Raw genomic sequence first — 21,016 nt, 5'->3', positions numbered from 1 at the left:
GACGGCTACCTTTTATTGCGAAATATGTACCGCGGGCGAAGCCGGGGCGGACTTCTAGTAATATTATAAATGCGAAAGTGTGTTTATTTGTTTTAATGTGACATGGCCATGGGTAACTTTTGACAGCGGTGAAACGACTCATGCTAATGCGAATTTAACATCAGGGGAATCCGCGGGCAGATGAGAAGAAAAATATATGAATATTGTTTTCAATAAAAATGATGATGATGATGATATTGTTCATGAAATTAATAATTAATAATTCCATAATTCCAGGGCCCTGGTGAAAGCGCCCAACGACCGGGCGAGTTTATACGTTCGCTAGCTATGCAGATACTGAGCCATTCTTCGCACACGCGGCCTGTGGATAGAGAGCATAGCGTAGGGGATGAGTCGTCGTCGTCGTCGTGAGACGTTTTCCATGAGTCGGTAAAATTTCTATACGCTAGGAAAATTTCTATAAACAAGGAAAAATTCTGTCGGGAAAATTTCTTTACGCCAGGAAAATTCATATAGATTAGGAAAATTTGTATAAGTCAGGAAAATTTTTATAAGTCAGGAAAATTTCTATACGCCAGGAAAATTTCCCTAAGTCCGGAAAATTTCCATAAGTCCGGAAAATTTCTATACGTCAGGAAAATTTCTATAAGCCAGGAAAATTTCTATACTTGAGGAAAATCTCTTTGCCGCAAAAATTTCTATTATTCAGGAAAAATCCATAAGTCGGGAAAATTACGATAAGTCAGGAAAAATTTCTATAAGTCAGGAAAATTTCCATACGACAGGAAAATTTCCATAAATCCGGAAAGTTTCTTTACGCCAGGAAAATTTCTATACGTGAGGAAAATTTCTCTTCGCCGCAAAATTATAAAGATAAGGAAAATGTGTACATAAGTCAAGAAAATGTTTATAAGCCAGGAAAATTTCCATAATTCCGGAAAATTTATATGCGTCGGGAAAATTTTTATAAGCCAGCAAAATTTCTATAAGCCAGGAAAATTTCTATACGTCAGGAAAATTTGTATAAGTCAGGAAAAATTATATACACCAGGAAAATTTCTATATGTCAGGAAAAATTATATAAGCCAGGAAAATTTCTATACGTGGGGAAAATTTATCTTTGCCGCAAAAATTTCTATAAGTCAGGAAAAATCCATAAGTCAGGAAAATTTCGATAAGACAGGAGAATTTTTATACGTCAGGAACATTTCTCTTTGTGGGGAACATTTCTATAAGTAAGTAAAATCTCGATAAGTCAATAAAAAATAATATTATAGATAAATTATGATACAATTGCTCTAAACCGTTGTTATGCGATTGTGAAGGTAATATTATTATGTATTTAATAAAGTATTTAATTTTATAGATAAATTAAAAAATTAATCAGAGAGATAATGTAAAAAGCAGTTTTAATCCTACTAATATTATAAATGCGAAAGTTTGTGAGGATGTGTGTGTGTGTGTTTATTACTCTTTCACGCAAATACTACTGAACCGATTACAATGAAATTTAGCACACATATAGAAGGTAACTTGGATTAACACATAGTGTAGGTTTTATCCCGGAAATCCCACGGGAACGGGATTTATGCGGGTTTTCCTTTGAAAACGCGGGCGAAGCCGCGGTCGGAAATCTAGTGTCTATATGTTTAAACACTAAAAATTATAAAGTATTTCAAAACGAATTCAATTATAATTTAGCAAAATTAGAAAATAGCGGCGCTCCAAAAATGGCAAGCTAAAAACTCTATAAAAACTAGTCTTGTAGGATCACCTTAGATCTTACTTAATGATCTATAAGAGGATCACGGATAGTCTCTGAACAGCTGTTCGAAAACTGTCATTTGCCTCCGTTTGCCTCGAAACAATATAATAGCTGTCAATTTGATAACAGTGACATCATTGTGACATTTTTGTAAATTTTATTTGTCGTTTCTTTATTCTTTTTCGAAGTAAATTGCGACACCAAATAATTTCTCGATTTTGTTTGTTTTTTAATATATTTTGTTATAGTAGATTGCAAATCGTTTGCAACATTTCTTTGTTAACGTATTTTAAATAGCCTACGTCAAAATTCCTCCGGCTGCAGTAAACGAAGGTTCTTCTCTCCGAACTACTGATCGGTAGGTTTTTATAGTGAGATTTATTACAAAATGTATACATTATTAGGCAAAGAACGTGCTCCGTTGCTTATATTATTTTCTTATCGCCAATTGATCGGGTCATACTTAAACTTCGATTTCTACATCACGATGTACCTACTTATCGCTCCAAGCTTTTGGAACCATCCTAAGACACCATTCCTTAATTTGACCAACTGAATATTGAAACCATTTACTTTTAAATAGGTCAAATTTCTAACTATAGCACTATATTATTTTATACTATTTCATATATTTATTTATTCTGTACTAGCTTTCCGCCCGCGGTTTCGCCCGCGTTTTCAAAGAAAATCCCGTTCCCGTAGGATTTTCGGGATAAAACCTATCCTATGTCCTTTCTCGGGTATCAAAATATCTCCATACCAAATTTCATGCAAATTGGTTCAGTAGTTTAGGCGTGATTGAGTAACAGACAGACAGACAGAGTTACTTTCGCATTTATAATATTAGTATGGATTATCTACACCAGAATTAATAAAATAAAAACTAGTTATTTATTTATTTATTACTCTTTAATAAAACTATACATGGTAAACTTATTGCTAATTTATACAAAACAAAACAAGAAAAGTACAGTTTATTAGCGGCGGCGGCCTTATCACTTAGAAGTGATCTCTTCCAGACAACCTGGGCAAAAGGTAACAAGCTTACTGAAATAACGATGGTTAGTTAAAGAACAGGCAGTGTCTTGATTCTTAATACAGATATGGCAAACATATTATATGATATGAAATAATTGACACATATTGAAGAAAGTGCTTCAGAATTTCTGTTATTATTAGTCATAGCATAATCAGTGAATTCAAAATTCCAAAAGAACATTCTTTATATCTACTTTGCTCAACATTGTTATACTTTTATTATTGTTTAAATATTGTTATCGTAATATCTTTCTGAAAAGTTGGAATTGAAATGAATCAGAATTGAAATATTTTGTATTTGGAGGTTTATTTTATAGTAGAGCCAATTTAATGGGCAACATTTGACGTCTATCAATTTTATCTTTGTAGGGAGTCTGCCAAAAAACATGGATTAAAGTGAATTAATTGATACAGATTTGAAACATATTAAGTACTAGCGGTCCGCCCCGGCTTCGCCCGTGGTACATGTTTACGTTTTCTCTACATAAGAACCATCCTCGTACTTCAAGAAATATAATAAAAAAAGAATTATCGAAATCGGTTCAGCCGTTCTCGAGTTATGCGCTTACCAACACATTTTGCAATTCATTTTTATATATAAGAAGAAGAAGATAAGAAGATGGCAATTTTAAAATTCATCCGGCATATCCCTGTCCAAGTTATATATTTTCTTTCGTAAATTCAAGGAGTAAAATAAAACAAGTATCTACATAATTAAAGAAATGTGTTTATTCAGGTGTACTTTATAGACAATTTAAAGAAACTATACTTAATATTATAAAGCTGAAGAGATTTTTTTGTTTGAATGCGCTAATCTCTGGAACAACTGGTCCATTTTGAAAAATTCGTTCGGTGTTAGATAGCCCATTTATAGAGGAAGGCTATAGGCTATAATATATCATTATGCTAAGACCAAAGGAGCGGAACCACTCGGGTGAAACCGCGAAACGCAGCTAGTCTATACTAATATTATAAATCTGAAGAGTTTGTTTGAAAAATTCTTTCGGTGTTAGATAGATGGCCCATTTATCGAGAAAGGCTATATATCATCACACTAAGACCAATAGGAGTGGAGCAATGCAGGTGAAACCGCGGAGCACAGCTAGTAATAAATAAAATTCTGTTTTATTATAAACAGAACACATTTATTAATTTATGTTGATATGTATTCACAAGTAATCATTGCATTCCATTCTAGATATCAAATTTCCATTTTTAGAGTAATGTCTCCAGTATTTAAAAATAATTTGGAAAATCCAAAAGTGCACGCCTCATAATTTTTTAAATATTTATTAATTATTATTTTTGTTTATTTAATAACAATTAAACCACATCGAATCAGACCCTGAAAAATGAAAGGGTTCTATTCCTGAGCATACTCAAGCGTAAGAGAAAAAAAAAGACTCGATTAGTAAAGTATTTCGGTCGCTATCGTGTTAACAAGAAAAAGGATCCGCACATACAGACACACGGACGTCCAAGACAGAACTTTTTTAAACTGTTTTTTAACTAGTTTAAATAACAAAAATGACATAAAAAATATCATGAACGTTAAAAATAGTGTTTTTTCTTAATATGTGTGTGTATGTATTATCTTACAAGTGCAATGTATGATACATAAAGACATTTTAAGTTTGAAAAATCAGATGTTTTGCGCGAAGTGACAGTAGTACCCACCTCAACGCTTCGCTTATGAGGCGTGCAATAAAAAAGGTTAACTGACACTTCATTGTAGCAACGACAGTTCTTTAAATTAAGAATTGTTTATTACATTTAGAATGTTTTATTACTTAGTAACATCAAATATAAAGATTACTACTACTACTACTTGTATTGGTCATTATTATTTATTATTATAAATATGTAATTGTAATTGAAAAAAGTTAAGCAAATGTGCAGGTCTAGCAAAATGAAATTATATATTATTCTATTAGACCAGGGCAGAAGCCTTTCAAAATAATAAAAAGTGAAAAAAAATCGCAGTAGGATGAAACCCATTAGAAAAGGAGGAAAATATGATAAAAATGTAAGGAAAAATAAATTACGGTCAATCCGAGTTCAAGAAGTGGGAGGGGGGGAACTTTTAAGAGAAAAAAATGGTCTCTCTCGATTTCCGACATAACTACAAGTCCTACGGATAAAAGTTCAATGGTAAAGTTTTAGGTATTAAAAAGATCTACAACTTTTGTATTAACAATTTTTTTCACATACTTAACCTCAAAATTTAGGTGAAAAATTTAAAAAACTTTTTATTTACTTCAAAATTTATTTATTTTCTACGAAATTTGGTGGAAACTTACTTTATTATGTCCCAAATACACTGTAATTTATTTGATTGAAAATATTTTTTCGCCTTATTTTAAATTAATACCAAAATAACAACCTAATTTTCAATCGAAAATTCTCCCGTCTAAATATTATCTTTTTGCAAAAACTTGGGCAGCCTTTTGTTCATTAAAATCTCTACTTTCATATGGTGTAAAAAAAATAAACATTACAATAGTAAATGTTCTCAGGAAATGCATACAAACAGTGTGACAATGAGCTATTACTAAATCAGGCAAATTTCTCAAACTACCTGAAATGTTTTTATCGACATCGTTTTGCTTTTGAATATGCTGTATAATATTATATGTACTTAGAACAGATAATTTTTTTTCTTTTGAAATATTACCGAAAAGCCGATACAAGAGAAGATATATAGAGTTTGTGTTGAATTTTTAAGAACTGTTAAATGTTGCCTATTAAAATGACTACTATAGTAATAGCAATGTATTTGATTAGATTATTTGTCCGTTCATTTATCTTATGAAATGATACTTGCTTGAATACAATTCTTTTTAGAATTCCAATTCAATAAAATATAATAAGATGAAATTTGAAGAAGTTAGTTTTAAATGTCAAATCTCATTGAAAGATTAGAAAATGTAATAACAGTAGCAGTATCAAATACATAATTGGTCACGTCTTAACATGACATCTTAAATCATTGGACAATGTAACCAAGAACTTTTCATTTTTGACTGTACCAGTCCATAATCACCATTAATTAGAAATATTAAAAGGCTACTAAAACAATTTATACAAGTCAATGTTTCCCTAGCTAGGTTAATGGACAATTTGTATATAAATTCACAAAAAGCCTCTTAGCAAGTACTTAATTATAAATAAAAAATTGGTTACAATCATAGAAATCTAAATAACAAGACACTAGAAGTCGTAAGCGTGCGTGACCTTGTCGCCACTCAGGTGATTTGCACATCACCAGTGCATTCGTCACTGTTCAGTTGCTCTGGAGACGTATGAGTGTATACATGGTGTGTTTCAGCAATTCCCATTGCGGAAATTCTTCCACAAGTTGTAATTATACTTATAAAGGAATAATATTTCATCGGAAAATATTTTTTTTTAGAAATAATGCCGTTTTTCCTTAAAATTATAGAATATTTACAAGTATTACGAGTGTCACCATAGCAATCGAAATAACAATGAATGACACAGTCGACCATTCTTATTATCACGTTTGTTCGTATTGGAGCAAAAAGTCTCATATACTTAGGGATGTTATTCTAAAATAAACCGTAAATTCGTGCGTTAGGATACATATTCAAATGCTTAATTTAATAGATAAGTTAGTTTTCACTAAAATCAAGCTGTCCAATAAAAGGCATAGTTTACTTGTGTGTACTGTTTAGCTTTCGGTTTGAATGTGTTGATTTTGGCGACAGCGGTTTTCATACGAATTATGACATTATAGCCCTTCTATGTGTCTTGTTATTTAGATTTCTATGGTTACAATAGAAAGTAAAAAAAAAATGTATAAATTTAAGGTGTGTAAGAGAATGGGGGTGTGTCCTATGAAAGTGAATGGAACGCACTGACTATTGCACGCAATTATCACAACTACCTTCATTAGATTCAATTTCCGTTCAATAATTTTAGGTGGTCGGAGATGTTGACGGCATGTGAGGCCAGCGAAGTAATAGCGTTCCTAGAGGGACGCGACGCTCCCGATGCTTTCGTGGGGCTATACAGCGCCGTGCGGGAGCCCTGGCTGGCGCGCGGCCTGCTGCAGTACCACGCGCGCACCGGCTCCGCGCGAGCGCTCGACCTGCTGGCCCGCGCGCCCGAGGCCCACGCGCGCCACCTGCTCGACGCGCTGCTCGAGCAGCTGCGCGGCGAGCGGCCCGCCTGCCACCACGCGCTCGCCGCCCTGGCGCTGCTCGTGGCGCGCCGCCCCGTCTGGCTGCACCGCCTGCCCGCGCACGGCGCCGCGCGCGAGCTGCTGCGCGCCGCCCGCCGCGAGCGCGAGCCGCTGGCGCTGCTGCACGCGCTGCTCGCCCTCGCCGCGCTGCTGCCCGCCGAGCCCGCGCTGGCCGCCGCGCACTGGGCCGACCTCGCCGAGGCGCTGCTGCGGCCCGCCGCGCTCGAGCCGCCCGCGCCGCCCGTGCGCGACCACCTGCAGCTGGCGCAGCTCGCGCTGTTCCACGCGCTCTACGCCACCCACCCGTGCACGCTGCTGGAGACGCTGCGCGCGGAGTGCGCCGCCGCCACCGCGCGCGACGCCTGGGAGCGCGCGCTCGTGCCGCTGCTGCGCTCCGTGCGGCTGCACCCCGCGCTGGTGACGGGCTCGCGGCAGCGCGAGGCGGAGGCGGCCCGCAAGACGCGCCTGGAGATCCACGACGTGCTCGCCGAGACGCGGCGCCTGTCGCTGCGCGCGCGCGAGCCGCCCGAGGAGCGCGCCAGCCTGGCGCCCGCGCCCGCGCCCGCCGCGCCGCCGTCGCCCGCGCCCGGCTCGGGGGCGCAGGCCGCGCGCGCCGCGTCCGCGCTGCGGCCCGGCGCCGAGCCCTGGTTCCCGCTCGTGGACCGCTGCGGCGCCGAGTCCGCGCCCAACACGCCCCTGCCGGCGGAGCCCGATCCCGCGGAGCCGCCCGAGGCCGCCGTCGAAGCGACCCCCGAGAACACCCCCGCCAAAGAGACGCGGACGCAATTTCGATTTCCCAACGAGTCGGCCGCGGTTCGAGCGATAGGTAATAACAATATATTTAAGTCCGAAATTGACAAATGAAATATGCGATCTATTCAACAACTACTTTACTTCATTAACCCATTGACCACCGTAAGGCCCGATCGGGGCGCGACACAATAGATTTTCTATTGTGTCTGTGATTCCGAGGACTGATGGATTAACTTCACAATAAAAATTACTAACAAAAACAATGATAATTGATAACTCTTACTCTAATCTCCCTCAAAATTCTAAAAGCATTTTTTTGTCACCGGTAAACGAAGAAGACATTTATAAAATAATTATGACGTTAAAAAACACAAACTCCGTAGGTAACGACTTACAATAACATGGACATTAAAGTTTTAAAGTTGTGTAGAAATGACCTCCAAGAAGTTGGCACCACACTTTGAAGTTGAAAAATTTTAAAGGTTGTTCTAGGTTTGTTCTACTTTGTTCCAGAATTGCATACAGCTGAGAATAAAACATTTCGAGAAAAGCCAACAAAACCCGATTTTAGAGCTAGCACTGCACTTTTAAGATATCGCGATTCTGGTGGTTGTTCTAGTTTGTTCTAGATTTGTTCTATAATGTTCCAATATATCGCGTTCGAAAATAATTTATTTTTCACCGTAAAAAAAAAAAATTTGCTGGCACCGCACTTTCAAGATATCACGATTCTGGCGTTTGTTCTGAGTTGTTCTAGGTTTGTTCTATATTGTTCCAAAATATCGCGTACGAAAAAAATTTATTTTTCACAAATTTCGTAAAAAAAAAAATTAGCTGGCACCGCACTTTTAAGATATCACATTAGCGACCTCCCGGCTCCCTGATACAAAAAAAAACGTAAATATACTTTTCGCAGACGACACTACACTTACAATAAATCAAAAATAAGGAAGACTTAGAAAGGGATATAATTAAAGGTCTAGACGACGCCATAAAATGGTTAAACTAAATAATCTCCAAATTAAAATGACTAAAACAAACATAATAATTAATTTCCAATCATACAATACAACTTAACACAACAAAAATAATCAACTGACTACTGTTAATGAATGTGTATTTTTGAGTATAACACTAGACTTAGAATAAACATGGTAATCTTGGCATTACCATGTTTATATACATCTAGCTTCTTTGATAAATATGACAAAATAAATAGCACAGGACATAATAAAGTAAGATCCCGGGGCCTCCAGGTGACTTTTTAATTATTTTGAGAGCTTTATGCAATAAGGCGTCTGTTAAGCAATATGGCCCACACGAAGTACCTGGGAGTACTGACACCTTATTTTTAACTGTATATTGTAAAACATTTGAGAAAATCAGCAATGAGAAGTTACACAAGTAAGTACTGTTTTTACCTGAACCTTGATCACCTGATATCTGGAAATAGGCGCATTGACCAAGCAAGTGGGTAGGCGTACGATGGTAGAGATAAACTACGATAACATGGCGCGCCCCTCCAAATTACTGTTTCAATGTGTGTAGTGACATCCTTACGAAGGAGTTTGTATGTAGTTGTACGTATTCGTCTTTAGTACTTTACGTCCAGATTTGTTGGTCAACTAATCATAAGTTGCCGAGCGCCCAAGACAACGCACGTGTCGTTTTCATAGAATACGTCAGTGCAGCGCCATTACTAATAATAATGAGCGATTAGAGCGTGACTAGTCGAGCAACAAATCCGTGGATTTGTTTTTGTTTGACGGCCGTCTCATTACGCACACATGCGTTGTGAATCTTGGTGGTGCATTGTAAATACTTTCACAAATACTTTCAAACGTTTTGAATTTTGGAGGGGCGCGCCATGTTATCGTAGTTTATCTCTAGCACATACTAACACTACCCGATCGTCTACATTTCATACGTCAGAAAATATATAACTATATTAGACAACACCTTAAATTTACCATATACGAGCAAATAAACATATTTGAGTCGATTCTATTAGGGCGCCGCTCCCAACCGCCGTCGCCGCTGCGCAAGGAGACCTCCCCGCCGGCCGGGGGCGGCGGGTCGGGCGGGTCGGGCGGGTCGGGTGGCGAGGCGTACGGCGGCAGGCTCGCGCGGGTCGCGCTCGAGCGGCGCGCCGCCGAGTCGCCCGTCGCGTTCGGCGGCGGCCCGCCGCCCGCCGGGGCCGTCCCGCGCCCCGAGCCGAACCGCGCCACGGTCTCGCTCGGCATGGACACCGAGCCGCTGAACGTCGAGGACCGGGAAGTGTCCGAGCTGACGAAGCGCGCCAACGGAGAGGTGGCGTGGCCCGCCGCGGAGCGCGCGGCGCCCGAGGCGCGCGACCCGCGCGCGGGGCGGGAGGCGCCGACAAGGCGCCGGCGCGCGGGCCGCAGCGCCCCGCCGCCGCGCCGCGCCGCCTCGTGCGCGCCGCGCGCCGCCGCGCGCACCTCCAGCGTTGCCGTGCAGACGGTGGACGTGTGGCCGGCGCCCTATGAATTCCTCATCGCCGATTTCTATCGCTGCCTCCCGGACGACGAACGGAAGCAGGTATGTCACATTGCTTACACTCAGCCGACACGAATACGCACGCGTACGCGAACACTGACACACTCACCCGGCACCCACATTCCGATCAATCTTTATTCTTTACACACGCACGTAACATAAAATCTCTCTAATTTTCAAACTCTATTATGTTATATTATGTGTAATGTGTATATACCGGGTGTAAACGTTAAGTGTGCACAGGCAATTATTTCGTAACTATTGCAGATATCAAAAAACTTTAAACTGATATCGAAAGTACTTTCCTAATGAGTAAAATGACACTAATGACTTTTTAAAAATAAAACGGGATATATCCTAAAATTTTACATTAAACACTGCCATAAATTTTATTTCCCATACATTTTGTATTCCAAAGCAAATGTTTGAAGTGACGTCCTCGTTGTGGAACATTTTTGTATTCCTCAACGAGCTTCATTTACAGTTTTTAAATGGAATTTCATTAAAATTTGCGAACTAATTAAACCAAAAAAGAACCAAAACCGTACATTTTAATTGTATAGGATAGTCATATGCATATCTCATACCTACTAAATGTATGGGAGTGTTTAATGTAATATTTTAGGACATTTCCCGTTTTATTTTTAAAAAGTTAATAGTGTCATTTTACTCATTACGTAAAGTATTTTCGACATTAGTTTTTTGATATTTGTACGGCTCGCACACTACGCTACCGGTACTACGGTACCTACATACAAATGTATGTGAGATACTCCGCGGCGACTAGTCTCCGAGACTTGCAGGATACTTGAATCGCCTGTGCGTATCGTAATGGGAGAATGGCCTAATAGTTACGGAATAATCGCCTGAGCACACTTTACGATCGCCTGTATATGTTAAGGTAAATGTGGATAGTGCGGTTAATATGTATAGGCCGATTAACGTAACCTGGCGCATTCACAGTACTCACACTTATGCAATTTCACTATACAGTATGTTCAAAAATAAATGATTTTGATTCAAAATGCGACTAGTGTAGACTTGTATTGTAAAATGGGTGCGTTGTAGATAGATAAATATATACAAATCTAATTATAGTAGCCCTCATAATTTATCTGTAAAATTATAATTTAAAAGTAAATCAACTGATGAAATTAATTATTTATTCTAATAATAATCAATCAATTGGATAAAAGTATTATTAATCGTTCAAATTATAATAGTAGGGAGGCGAATAGGGGAATTTTCGGTTATACTCGAGCGTGGCAGTTTAAGATATGAGAGATACCCCTTACCTAATAGAAGGGTGGGTCTATCTATAATATTTTTCATGTTATTCAATTTTTAATTTTTTTGTAGACTTGCTTTATTTTTTCCCTAGACTTTGTTGATGTGTGTATATCTATCTCTCTTGCAATATTGCTTGCAGTGTTGCTACTCTCGTATATTGAAAATGCAATAACAAGTATTTTCAATTTAATTCCATAAAATGATTTGCGGATTTTTAAATAGTAGCTGATTAAAAAAAATGTATAATGCAAATAGTGACAGTATCTCAATACAATAAATATTTGACAAATCGACATAAAAATCAATACCAAGGTAGTTATTTTTAATCATCTATACGTCATGTAATAAAATCGTAGGAAAGTCAAAACTTTATTATAACACTAGATTTCCGCCCGCGGCTTCGCCCGCTTTACAAAGGAAAACCCGCATCGTTCCTGTTCCCATGGGATTTCCGGGATAAAACCTATCCTATGTGTTAATCCAAGTTACCCTCCATATGTGTGCTTAATTTCATTGTAATCGGTTCAGTAGTATTTGCGTGAAAGAGTGGCGTGAGTTGGCGTGAGTGGGCGTGAGTTGACGTGAGTTGGCGTGAGTGGGCGTTAGTTCGCGTGAGTTAGCATGAGTTAGAGTGAGTGAGCTTAAGTTAGCGTGAGTGATCCTGAGTAAGCGTGAGTGATCCTGAGTTAGCGTGAGTGAGCGTGAGTTAGCCTGCGTGAGCGTGAGTTAGCGTGAGTGAGCGTGAGTGATCTTGAGTTAGCGTGAGTTAGCCTGAGTGAGCGTGAGTTAGCCTGAGTGAGCGTGAGTGGTCCTGAGTTAGCGTGAGTGGTCCTGAGTTAGCGTGAGTGGTCCTGAGTTAGCGTGAGTGGTCCTAAGTTAGCGTGAGTGAGCGTGAGTGAGCCTGAGATAGCGTGAGTGAGCGTGACTGATCCTGAGTTAGCGTGAGTTAGGCTGTGTTAGCGTGAGTGATCCTGAGTTAGCGTGAGTGAGAGCGAGTTAGCGTGAGTGAGCGTGAGTTAGACTGAGCTAGCGTGAGTGAGCGTGAGTGATCCTGAGTTAGCGTGAGTTAGCCTGAGTGAACGTGAGTGAGCCTGAGTTAGCGTGAGTGATCCTGAGTTAGCGTGAGGGAGCGTAAGTGAGCGTGAGTTAGCCTGAGTGAGCGTGCGTTAGCGTGAGTTAGCCTGAGTTAGCGTGAGTGAGCGTGACTGATCCTTAGCGTGAGTTAGCCTGAGTGAGCGTGCGTTAGCCTGAGTTAGCGTGAGTGAGCGTGACTGATCCTTAGCATGAGTTAGCCTGAGTTAGCGTGAGTTAGCCTGAGTGAGCGTGAGTTAGCGTGAGTGATCCTGAGTTAGCGTGAGTGAGCGTGAGTTAGCCGGAGTTAGCGTGAGTGATAGTAAGTTAGCGTGAGTGAGCGTGAGTGATCCTGAGTTAGCGTGAGTGAGCGTGAGTTAGCCTGAGTGAGCGTGAGTTAGCCTGAGTTAGCGTGAGTAAGCCTGATTTAGCGTGAGTGAGCGTAAGTTAGCGTGAGTGAGCTTGAGAGAGAGTGAGTTAGCGTGAGTGAGCGTGAGTTAGCCTGAATCAGCTGTTTGGCTGGTTGGCTGGTTAAAGTAAATGCAATTTCGTCTGACGATAGAGATTATTAACCAAACTTTGACCTGATCATGAAAGTGAAATCAACAGACAATTTTCGTTGTAGATGTAATCATTTCATTTGACTTATAATTTTTTGACGTGACAACGTCTTATAATTCGATAGAGCCGGCTGCACGCGCGAAAAAACATGACTCATGCGGCGTTACCTCGCTCTGAGGCGTTCCATGTAAGGCTTGAAGTGCAAGCGAGAGCGCGGATCGAGCGACCAAGAATCACAATCGGACGTTGTCACGTTCAACCGACCATAAACCGACAGACAGGCTTTACAGACAACCAATTTTTTCGAATTCTCAACGCGCACATGTCATCAATGCGATGGATAGATAACTCCATAGCACAGATTTCAACCAAAGTCGACCATCTTAAACACACATTATGATTTAAAATAGATTTAAAATTGTATTGTTGATAATTAATTGTGTAATTTTAATACTAACATAGTTTTTAAGGTAACAAGATACTAACAATTATATGGATATTGCAATTATCTGAATTAAATCAAATAAATAAATAAATTAAAGCAACCCACGATACTCTTAAATAAATAAATAAATAAATAAAAATAGCCTTTATTACTGATAACATCATTACATTACATTACATTATACATAGTTAATACATTACATTATACATACTCTCTTGTAATAAATAATTTTCAATATATTACAATGTCTTTCCTATTTATTTTAATACAATCGGTTTCATGCACATTTAGTAATTTCATTTTTATTTCAATTATGGTAAGATTACATGCACTTTTAATCATTTATAATAATATTTAATTAAATAATATAAATATAATTTGATTCATTTTAATTTTCGACATCGGTAACTTTATTATCAGTTTGCCTTTTGGCATAGGCCTCCCCTAGGCTTTTCCATCTATCTCTATTTGTGGCTTCTCTTTGCCATGTTGTTCCAGCTACCTTCCTAATATCATCCTCCCATCTTGTTTTTTGCCTTCCTTTCTTTCTTTTCCCATCCCGAGGATACCATTCAGTAACATCTTTTGTCCATTTTCCCTTATTGTTCCTTATCATATGGCCTACCCAGTTCCATTTAAGCTTTTTCACTGTGTAAGTGACATCCATAACTTTTGTCTTGCTTCTTATATTCTTAAGTTTAACTTTGTCTCTTAGCTTGAGGTTTAGGATGCTCCTCTCCATTTTGTTTTGGCACACTCTGAGTGCTCCACTCTGTTTGCTAGTGAGGGCCCAGGTTTGTGCTCCATAGGTTAAACTTGGTAGTATGCAAGAGTTGAACACTGTAGTCTTATCTTTAAGGGGCATATGTGGATTCTTCATAACTTCCTTTAGAGACCAGAATCTTTTCCAAGCTTTATTTATTCTGATGTTAATTTCTTTTTGCATTTGATTTTCCGGTGCAATGATCTGTCCTAAATATGTATATTCATCGACATATTCTATTTGATTTGAGTCTAGCAGTATAGGTGTTTTTATGTTGTTTGTCATTAGTTTTGTTTTGTCTAGATTCATAGTCAGACCCCCCTTTCTGCTCTCTCGGTCTAATTGCGTTAACATTGTTTTTAAGCCCTCTTGGTTTTCGCTAAGCAGAATCAGGTCGTCGGCGAACCTAAGGTGGTTGAGCTTTTTGCCATTTACATTTATCCCATACTCATCCCAGTTAATTTTACGAAATATGTGTTCTAGTACAGATGAGAATAGTTTTGGTGAGAGGGGGTCACCTTGCCGTACTCCCTTTTTTATTTTAAAGGCCTCTCCTTTCCTTTCAGTCTGAATTTTTGCCGTTGATTCTTTGTATATGTTTCTTATTATCCTGATATATTTTTGTTGCACTCCTTGTGAGTGTAGAGCGTCCCAAATGTGTGAATGTTTCAAAGAATCGAATGCCTTACTGTAATCTACGAATGCCAAGTAGTATGTTTTTCTGTATTCATTGCTTTTTTGGATAATTTGTTTGACGACATGAATGTGATCCATTGTTGAGAAGTCGCTTCGGAATCCAGCCTGTTCTCTCGGCTGATTTTCGTCCAGTTTTGAGCTAATTCTGTTCAATATTACCTTTGCAAATATCTTATATAAATTGGAGATCAGGCTGATCGGTCTGTAGTTGTTTATTTCTGCCCTGTCGCCTTTCTTATGGAGCAATATGATGGTTGACGATGTCCATTGTTGCGGTATTGTTTCTTTAGTCAGAATATCGTTGTATATATTGGTAATATCACTTATTATGTAGTCTAGGCATTTCTTCAAAATTTCGTTTGCTATTCCGTCCTCTCCGGGGGCTTTGTAGTTTTTCTGGGACAGTATTGCGGTTCTTACTTCTGATTCTAATATTGGGAGGGTAGCTTCTTCGTCTTCTTCCTGTGGGTATTGAGTATTTGTGTAGTCTGGATCATCATATAATTTACTATAAAATGTTGTTGCTATTTCCATAATTTCGGGTCGCTTTGTTGCTTTCTTATTAGATGTCTTGCTTTTGATGGATGGGATCCAACAGGTATTCTCTCTCAGTTCTTTCAGAGCTTTCTTTATGCCTCCAGATTTTTCAATGTGGAATTGGATAGTTCTGTTTCTAATTTGTTTCCTATGAGTCCTAATTTTTTCATTTATTTGTTTACTTAGCTGGGTTATTTGTGTTCTATTTTGTTTCTTATTTCTTAATAAAGTTTTCCTGGTCTCAAATAGATGTCTTGCTTCGTCTCCTATTTTATCTCTCTTGTTTTTTAGGGTATATAATTTTCTGGATATTTCTTTCAGCGCTTTTTCTATTATATTATATTTTTCTTGAATATTTTCGCTCTTGTTGTTATTCAGTAAATTTTCTTTCAATGTTGTCAACAAGTTTTCTGGGACGGTGAGAGGGATTTGACTTGGTGTAATTCCTTTCTTAGTGTACTGTCTCCTCTTTTTTATCTCATTCAGGTAAATGGCTCCTCTTACCATACGATGATTAGTGTTAAAGTTGAACTTATTAATTGTGGTTATATCCTTGAAGAATTTAGGTTTATTTGACAGTATGAAATCAATCTCATTTTTCACGTTCCCATCTGGAGAAATCCAGGTCCACTTTTTATTTTTGTTTTTCTTATATAAACTATTTAATATCCTAAGGTTATGTTCCTGTGCCAGGTGTACTAGTCTTTGTCCGTTATCATTTCTTTTTCCTGTGCTGAATTGGCCTAGTGTGTTATTTTCGTTTGCTAATCTTTTACCAATCTGGCCATTGAAATCTCCCATCAGTATGATTGCCTTGTGTGCACCTGCCAGAGTCTTGTCTAGGTCTTCATAGAAATTATCCTTTATATCTTTTGGTGCCAGCTCTGTCGGTGCATATACTTGAATTATTGACACAGTTGCATACCCAGGCAAGTTGATATTTAGTTGTGCAATTCGTTCTGATATTCCATTGAAGGACTGTATGTATTGACTGTAGCATTTTTTAATAAGGAAACCGACACCGTGTAGGCCTGGTGTGGTTCCTATATGGTATAATATGTAGTTTTCATGTTGTTCAATCTTTTCTCCCATTCTCCTCACTTCGCTGAGACCGATAATGTCCCACTTTATAAAACCTAAGGCATATTCCAGTTCTTGTAAAGATTCGTCTGTTCTTAGAGTCCTGGTGTTAAGCGTTGCTATGTAAATACTATTTCTCTTGTCTTTTATGACATTTATTTCTTTTCCGTTGTTTTCGTGTGTATTGTCTTGTTTCTGTATGTTGTGTTTTTTGGGAGGGGGCTAATTGGGGGGGAATTATCTGAATTAAATCAAATAAATAAATAAATTAAAGCAACCCACGATACTCTTACTAAGAGATAATAATGAAAGATCTTTCCAATTGACTTATTAGCTAAATAAGTTTTGAAGATATAGATTTTTTTTGTAAAAATTTGTCATATAAATGTTCATGTTGATTCAGAAATAAATGTGATGCAGTGAAATTGTGTTTTATGTAAAACTAGCGACCCGCCCCGGCTTCGCACGGGTGCAATGGCGGCCGGCCGGTACCGCCGCAAACGCTACGTCCCGCAATTTTTAAATCTGTAATATCTTCGAAAATATTCACTTGAATCATACGGTGTAAAGGGCCATATAGATCTATATTAAATGAATGAACAATGAATTCAAGGTATTTAATTCGTTAAGGATTAATGCTGTATTGGTTAAAATCGCTTCGAAAATTAACCATTATTTGTCGTAAAAAGTAAATGACAAAAAAAGTTATTGTGGGTTATCCATAAGAGATAGACATATACCATCGCGGACTTTTCTGTAGACCTTTTCAATGTGTACAATACTTAGTACATTATTTTGATAAAATACGTAGGGTTCAGCCTGCGTTTGCAATGTAAGCGGAAAAAATGTAATTATTTACGACATCACATTAGAAACCTCAAAAATAACAGTACTTCTCCACTATTAATGGATGTTATTATACATATAAACCTTCCTCTTGAATCACTCTATCTATTAAAAAAACCCGCATCAAAATCCGTTGCGTAGTTTCAAAGATTTAAGCGTACAAAGGGACATAGGGACAGAGAAAGCGACTTTGTTTTATACTATGTAGTGATGATGTTTATTCAATATATTCTTATTTATCACAGATGTCCAAAGAAAAACTCGACGAGAACGTTTCACCCGGCGACCGACTGGACGCATATCTCAACGAGCTGTACTCCGGACGCGCGACGAGCGCCTCGCGCGACGAGCTCGCCGAGCAGCTCGCGCTCGTGCACGCGCAGCTCATGTACGAGCGCTGGCGCCGCGAGGCGCACGCCGAGCGCAACCGCCGCCTGCTGGGCCGCTGCCGCGTCACGCGCATGCTCGAGCTGCAGAACGCGGCGCTCAAGGACCGCCTGCGCGCGCTGCAGCGCGAGCGCGACGAGCTGGCGGCGCGGCCCCCGCCCGCCGCGCCGCCCGCCCCGCCCGCGCCCGCCGAGCGCGAGCTGCGCCTCGAGGCGGCGCTGCAGGCCGAGAGCGCCGCGCGCCTGCGCGCCGAGGCGGCGCTGCACGAGGCGCAGGCGCAGCGCGCGCAGGACGCCGCCGAGCTGCGGCGCACGCGCGGCGAGTCCTTCGAGACGGCGCGCCACGTGGAGGCGCTCGCGCGCGCCGCGCTGGCGGCCGAGCGCCGCGCCGAGCACGTGCGCCGCCTGCGCCGCGAGCTGCTCGTGCTGGCGGAGCGCGAGGCGCGGCTCGGCGGCGCCGCGCGCGCGGCCGCGGGCGGCGGCGCGGGGGGCGCGGCGGAGGCCGAGCGCGTGGCGGGCGAGGAGCGGGCCGCGCGCGCGGCGCTGGCGCGCGCCGAGGCGGACGCGGAGGCGGCGGCGGCGCGCGCGGAGGCGGCCGCGGCGCGCGTGCACGAGCTGGAGGCGGTGCTGGCGGCGCGCGACGCGGCGGCGGCCGAGCAGAAGCGCGTGGCGCGGCAGGCCGGGGAGGAGCACGCGGCCAAGATGCGCGCGCTGCAGGACAAGTACGCGGCGCTGCTGCGCGTGGTGCGCGCGGAGGAGGCGCACAAGCTGGCGCGGCTGGCGGGCGCGGGCGCGGGGGCGGGCGCGGCGCGGGGCGCGGGGCGCGCGGCGGGCGGCCCGCCGGCGCTGGCCGAGTGCTCGCGCGTGCGGCGCCTGCTGGAGCGCGACGACGAGGCGTCGCCGGACCGCAGCTAGGGCGCGCCGGCCGCCCGCCCGGCGCCGGACGGCTCGACGTCGTCCGCGTGTAAACCCGAACTCGTCCCCGTCGCCGGGGAACCGTTACGTTTTCGCGGCGATCTATCGCGTCGACGGTGAAGATTTCGTGACTAAATTCGCTTTAAATTATTATAGTAGCCGTAACGTTTCATCGAGGCGCAGACGGGTGGCCGTCGACGCGACGGGGAGAGAGAGGTGTGAACGCTTTTTAGATTATGATATTGAATATATGTATATGGATTACAAATTATTATACACATATTATTATAACATAGGAAATGGAGACTTATTTTCACCGTCGCTCACGCACGCCCGATTCGAACTGTTATCGCGAAATAAAACGGCGGAAGAGTTGAAATCGATTTGATGTTGAAATGTTGCGCTCAGACCGTGGCCTCAGACTGCAGCACTGCAGCGGTGAAGTTATCTTTAAATATATAACAGTTCATTCATAATTTAAACATAATTAAAACTTTTTCGGACCCGAGTTAAAGGTTTTTAATATTTGTGTGCTTTTGTGAAAGTTTTAGTTCTAAATATGTCAGTGTGTGAGCTACTGCAGGTGAAAATTAATTTAATTTCGTGTTATTGACTTTTAATGTGATAAGAATAATAAGTAAACTAATATGTATAAAATGTAAACTGAATGTTTATTATAATAAAATGATTTATCATAAAATACTTCGTTTGATTTCTTCTCAAACACGATCATTCTATTTATTATTAAATGCCAAAAAGGACTTGTGTTGAATTTTTACTTCCTAACGTAAACAAGTTAAAAAGAGATACATATTATTATCTTAAACGGGGAGTTATTATATTCTACAGAATCTACTATATTTCTTGGGTTAACATTAGAAGACTAACAACAGTGGGCAGCCCATGTCAACACCACTACAGCTACAGCTAATTTAAAGTTAAACGTTTGTACGGAATTCTTGATACGCGAATCCAACTCGCACTTGGCCGATTTTTTTTAAATCTATCTACGTATCAATTAAATTTATCAAAATATAGCGTTTGTAACTTGACCCGACTATGTGACCCCCCCCTGGCACTTAAGCTGGATCCGCCCTTGTATAGTTTACTATACGTTATCTACTGTACCTAGTATACTATTGCACCTCATGGTAGGCTTTTTAGTTCCGCTACGGCACACTAGGGTCGCTGTACGAAATTTTATACAAACCGCTTACTACAATCGCTAGCAAGTATCGTGTGCGTAAACTCATGGTAGAGCTACTGATCGTGTATAGTTTGGAACGAAAACGGAAGCATCCGTGTTACACCTTGGCCACGGACACCGGCGGCGCGACCGACGGCGCGACGGGCGGCGCGGCAATTCGCGCGGCGCGGTAAGCATGCCACGGGCAGTTGCGTTCGCCGCCGCGACCAGAGTAGACGAGGAGACGAGATGGCTTTATCAAAGTTAGCTCGACGTTGTTTGGAGAGTAGCAGCTTTTTTGCTCAAGATTTAATGTTTGGAAGATATAGTGGAGTACACGAATTAAATAGAAATCGTGTTACAGACGGAGAATTCCACCAAAAATATGAAAAATATAGGCATGATGAAAAATTATGTTGCGGGTGGCTAGACTTCCAAATAGCTGGTCTAGCTAGAATTTCTGCAATAAAAGCTTCCGTCTCTATTTTCGCGAAAAAAAAACAAACTATTTTAAATTAAGTTCGCTCCGGGAGTAGTCGCCGCGTCTGCCGCTCGACTCCGTGGCCTGCGCCGTAATAACTCATACATTTGTTTCGATCGCTAGTCGTGCCGCGCGATTCGCTCGGGGAAATTCGCCGGTCGTCTCGCTGGTCGCCGCTGCGCGTGGCATGCCCAGTACATTTCCATACATTTGATTCATTCGCAAGACGCGCCGCCAGTCGCGCCGCGCGAATTTTCGCTATAGCGAATTGTCCGTGGCCAGCACGTTACAAAGTATACGCGATCAGTACGCAAAATTCGTGTATATATTGTAATCACAGACATAATTACACAGCATTGTATACACGAGCAGTTTCCTATGGTTGCGTTCTGGCTATGTATGGGCTGTGGCCATATCGTAAATTTTCTCATTTCATGAAATGATTGATCATTTCACGAAATGGTCGCATTTCATGATGTGGC

General features: G+C 41.1%; 1 protein-coding gene across 1 annotated transcript; it reads left to right on the top strand.

The window, feature by feature from the left end:
* Positions 1-1,859: 1,859 nt before the first annotated feature.
* LOC149897370 (uncharacterized) lies at positions 1,860-19,556 on the top strand. The gene is made up of 4 exons (XM_090117024.1): positions 1,860-2,123; positions 6,746-7,833; positions 9,772-10,319; positions 17,812-19,556. Exons 2-4 carry the CDS (start codon positions 6,756-6,758, stop codon positions 18,865-18,867), a joined length of 2,682 nt encoding a protein of 893 aa, XP_089973150.1. The 5' UTR covers positions 1,860-2,123; positions 6,746-6,755; the 3' UTR covers positions 18,868-19,556.
* Positions 19,557-21,016: the final 1,460 nt, after the last annotated feature.

Source organism: Colias eurytheme, chromosome 26 (genome assembly GCF_061535395.1).
Source record: "Colias eurytheme isolate Ceu_HAF_F1 chromosome 26, ilColEury1 Martin Lab GWU primary, whole genome shotgun sequence".
Classification (NCBI taxonomy): Eukaryota; Metazoa; Arthropoda; class Insecta; order Lepidoptera; family Pieridae; genus Colias; species Colias eurytheme.
The sequence above is the reverse complement of the archived record's forward strand: the minus strand, read 5'-3'. Positions and strand labels throughout refer to the sequence as shown.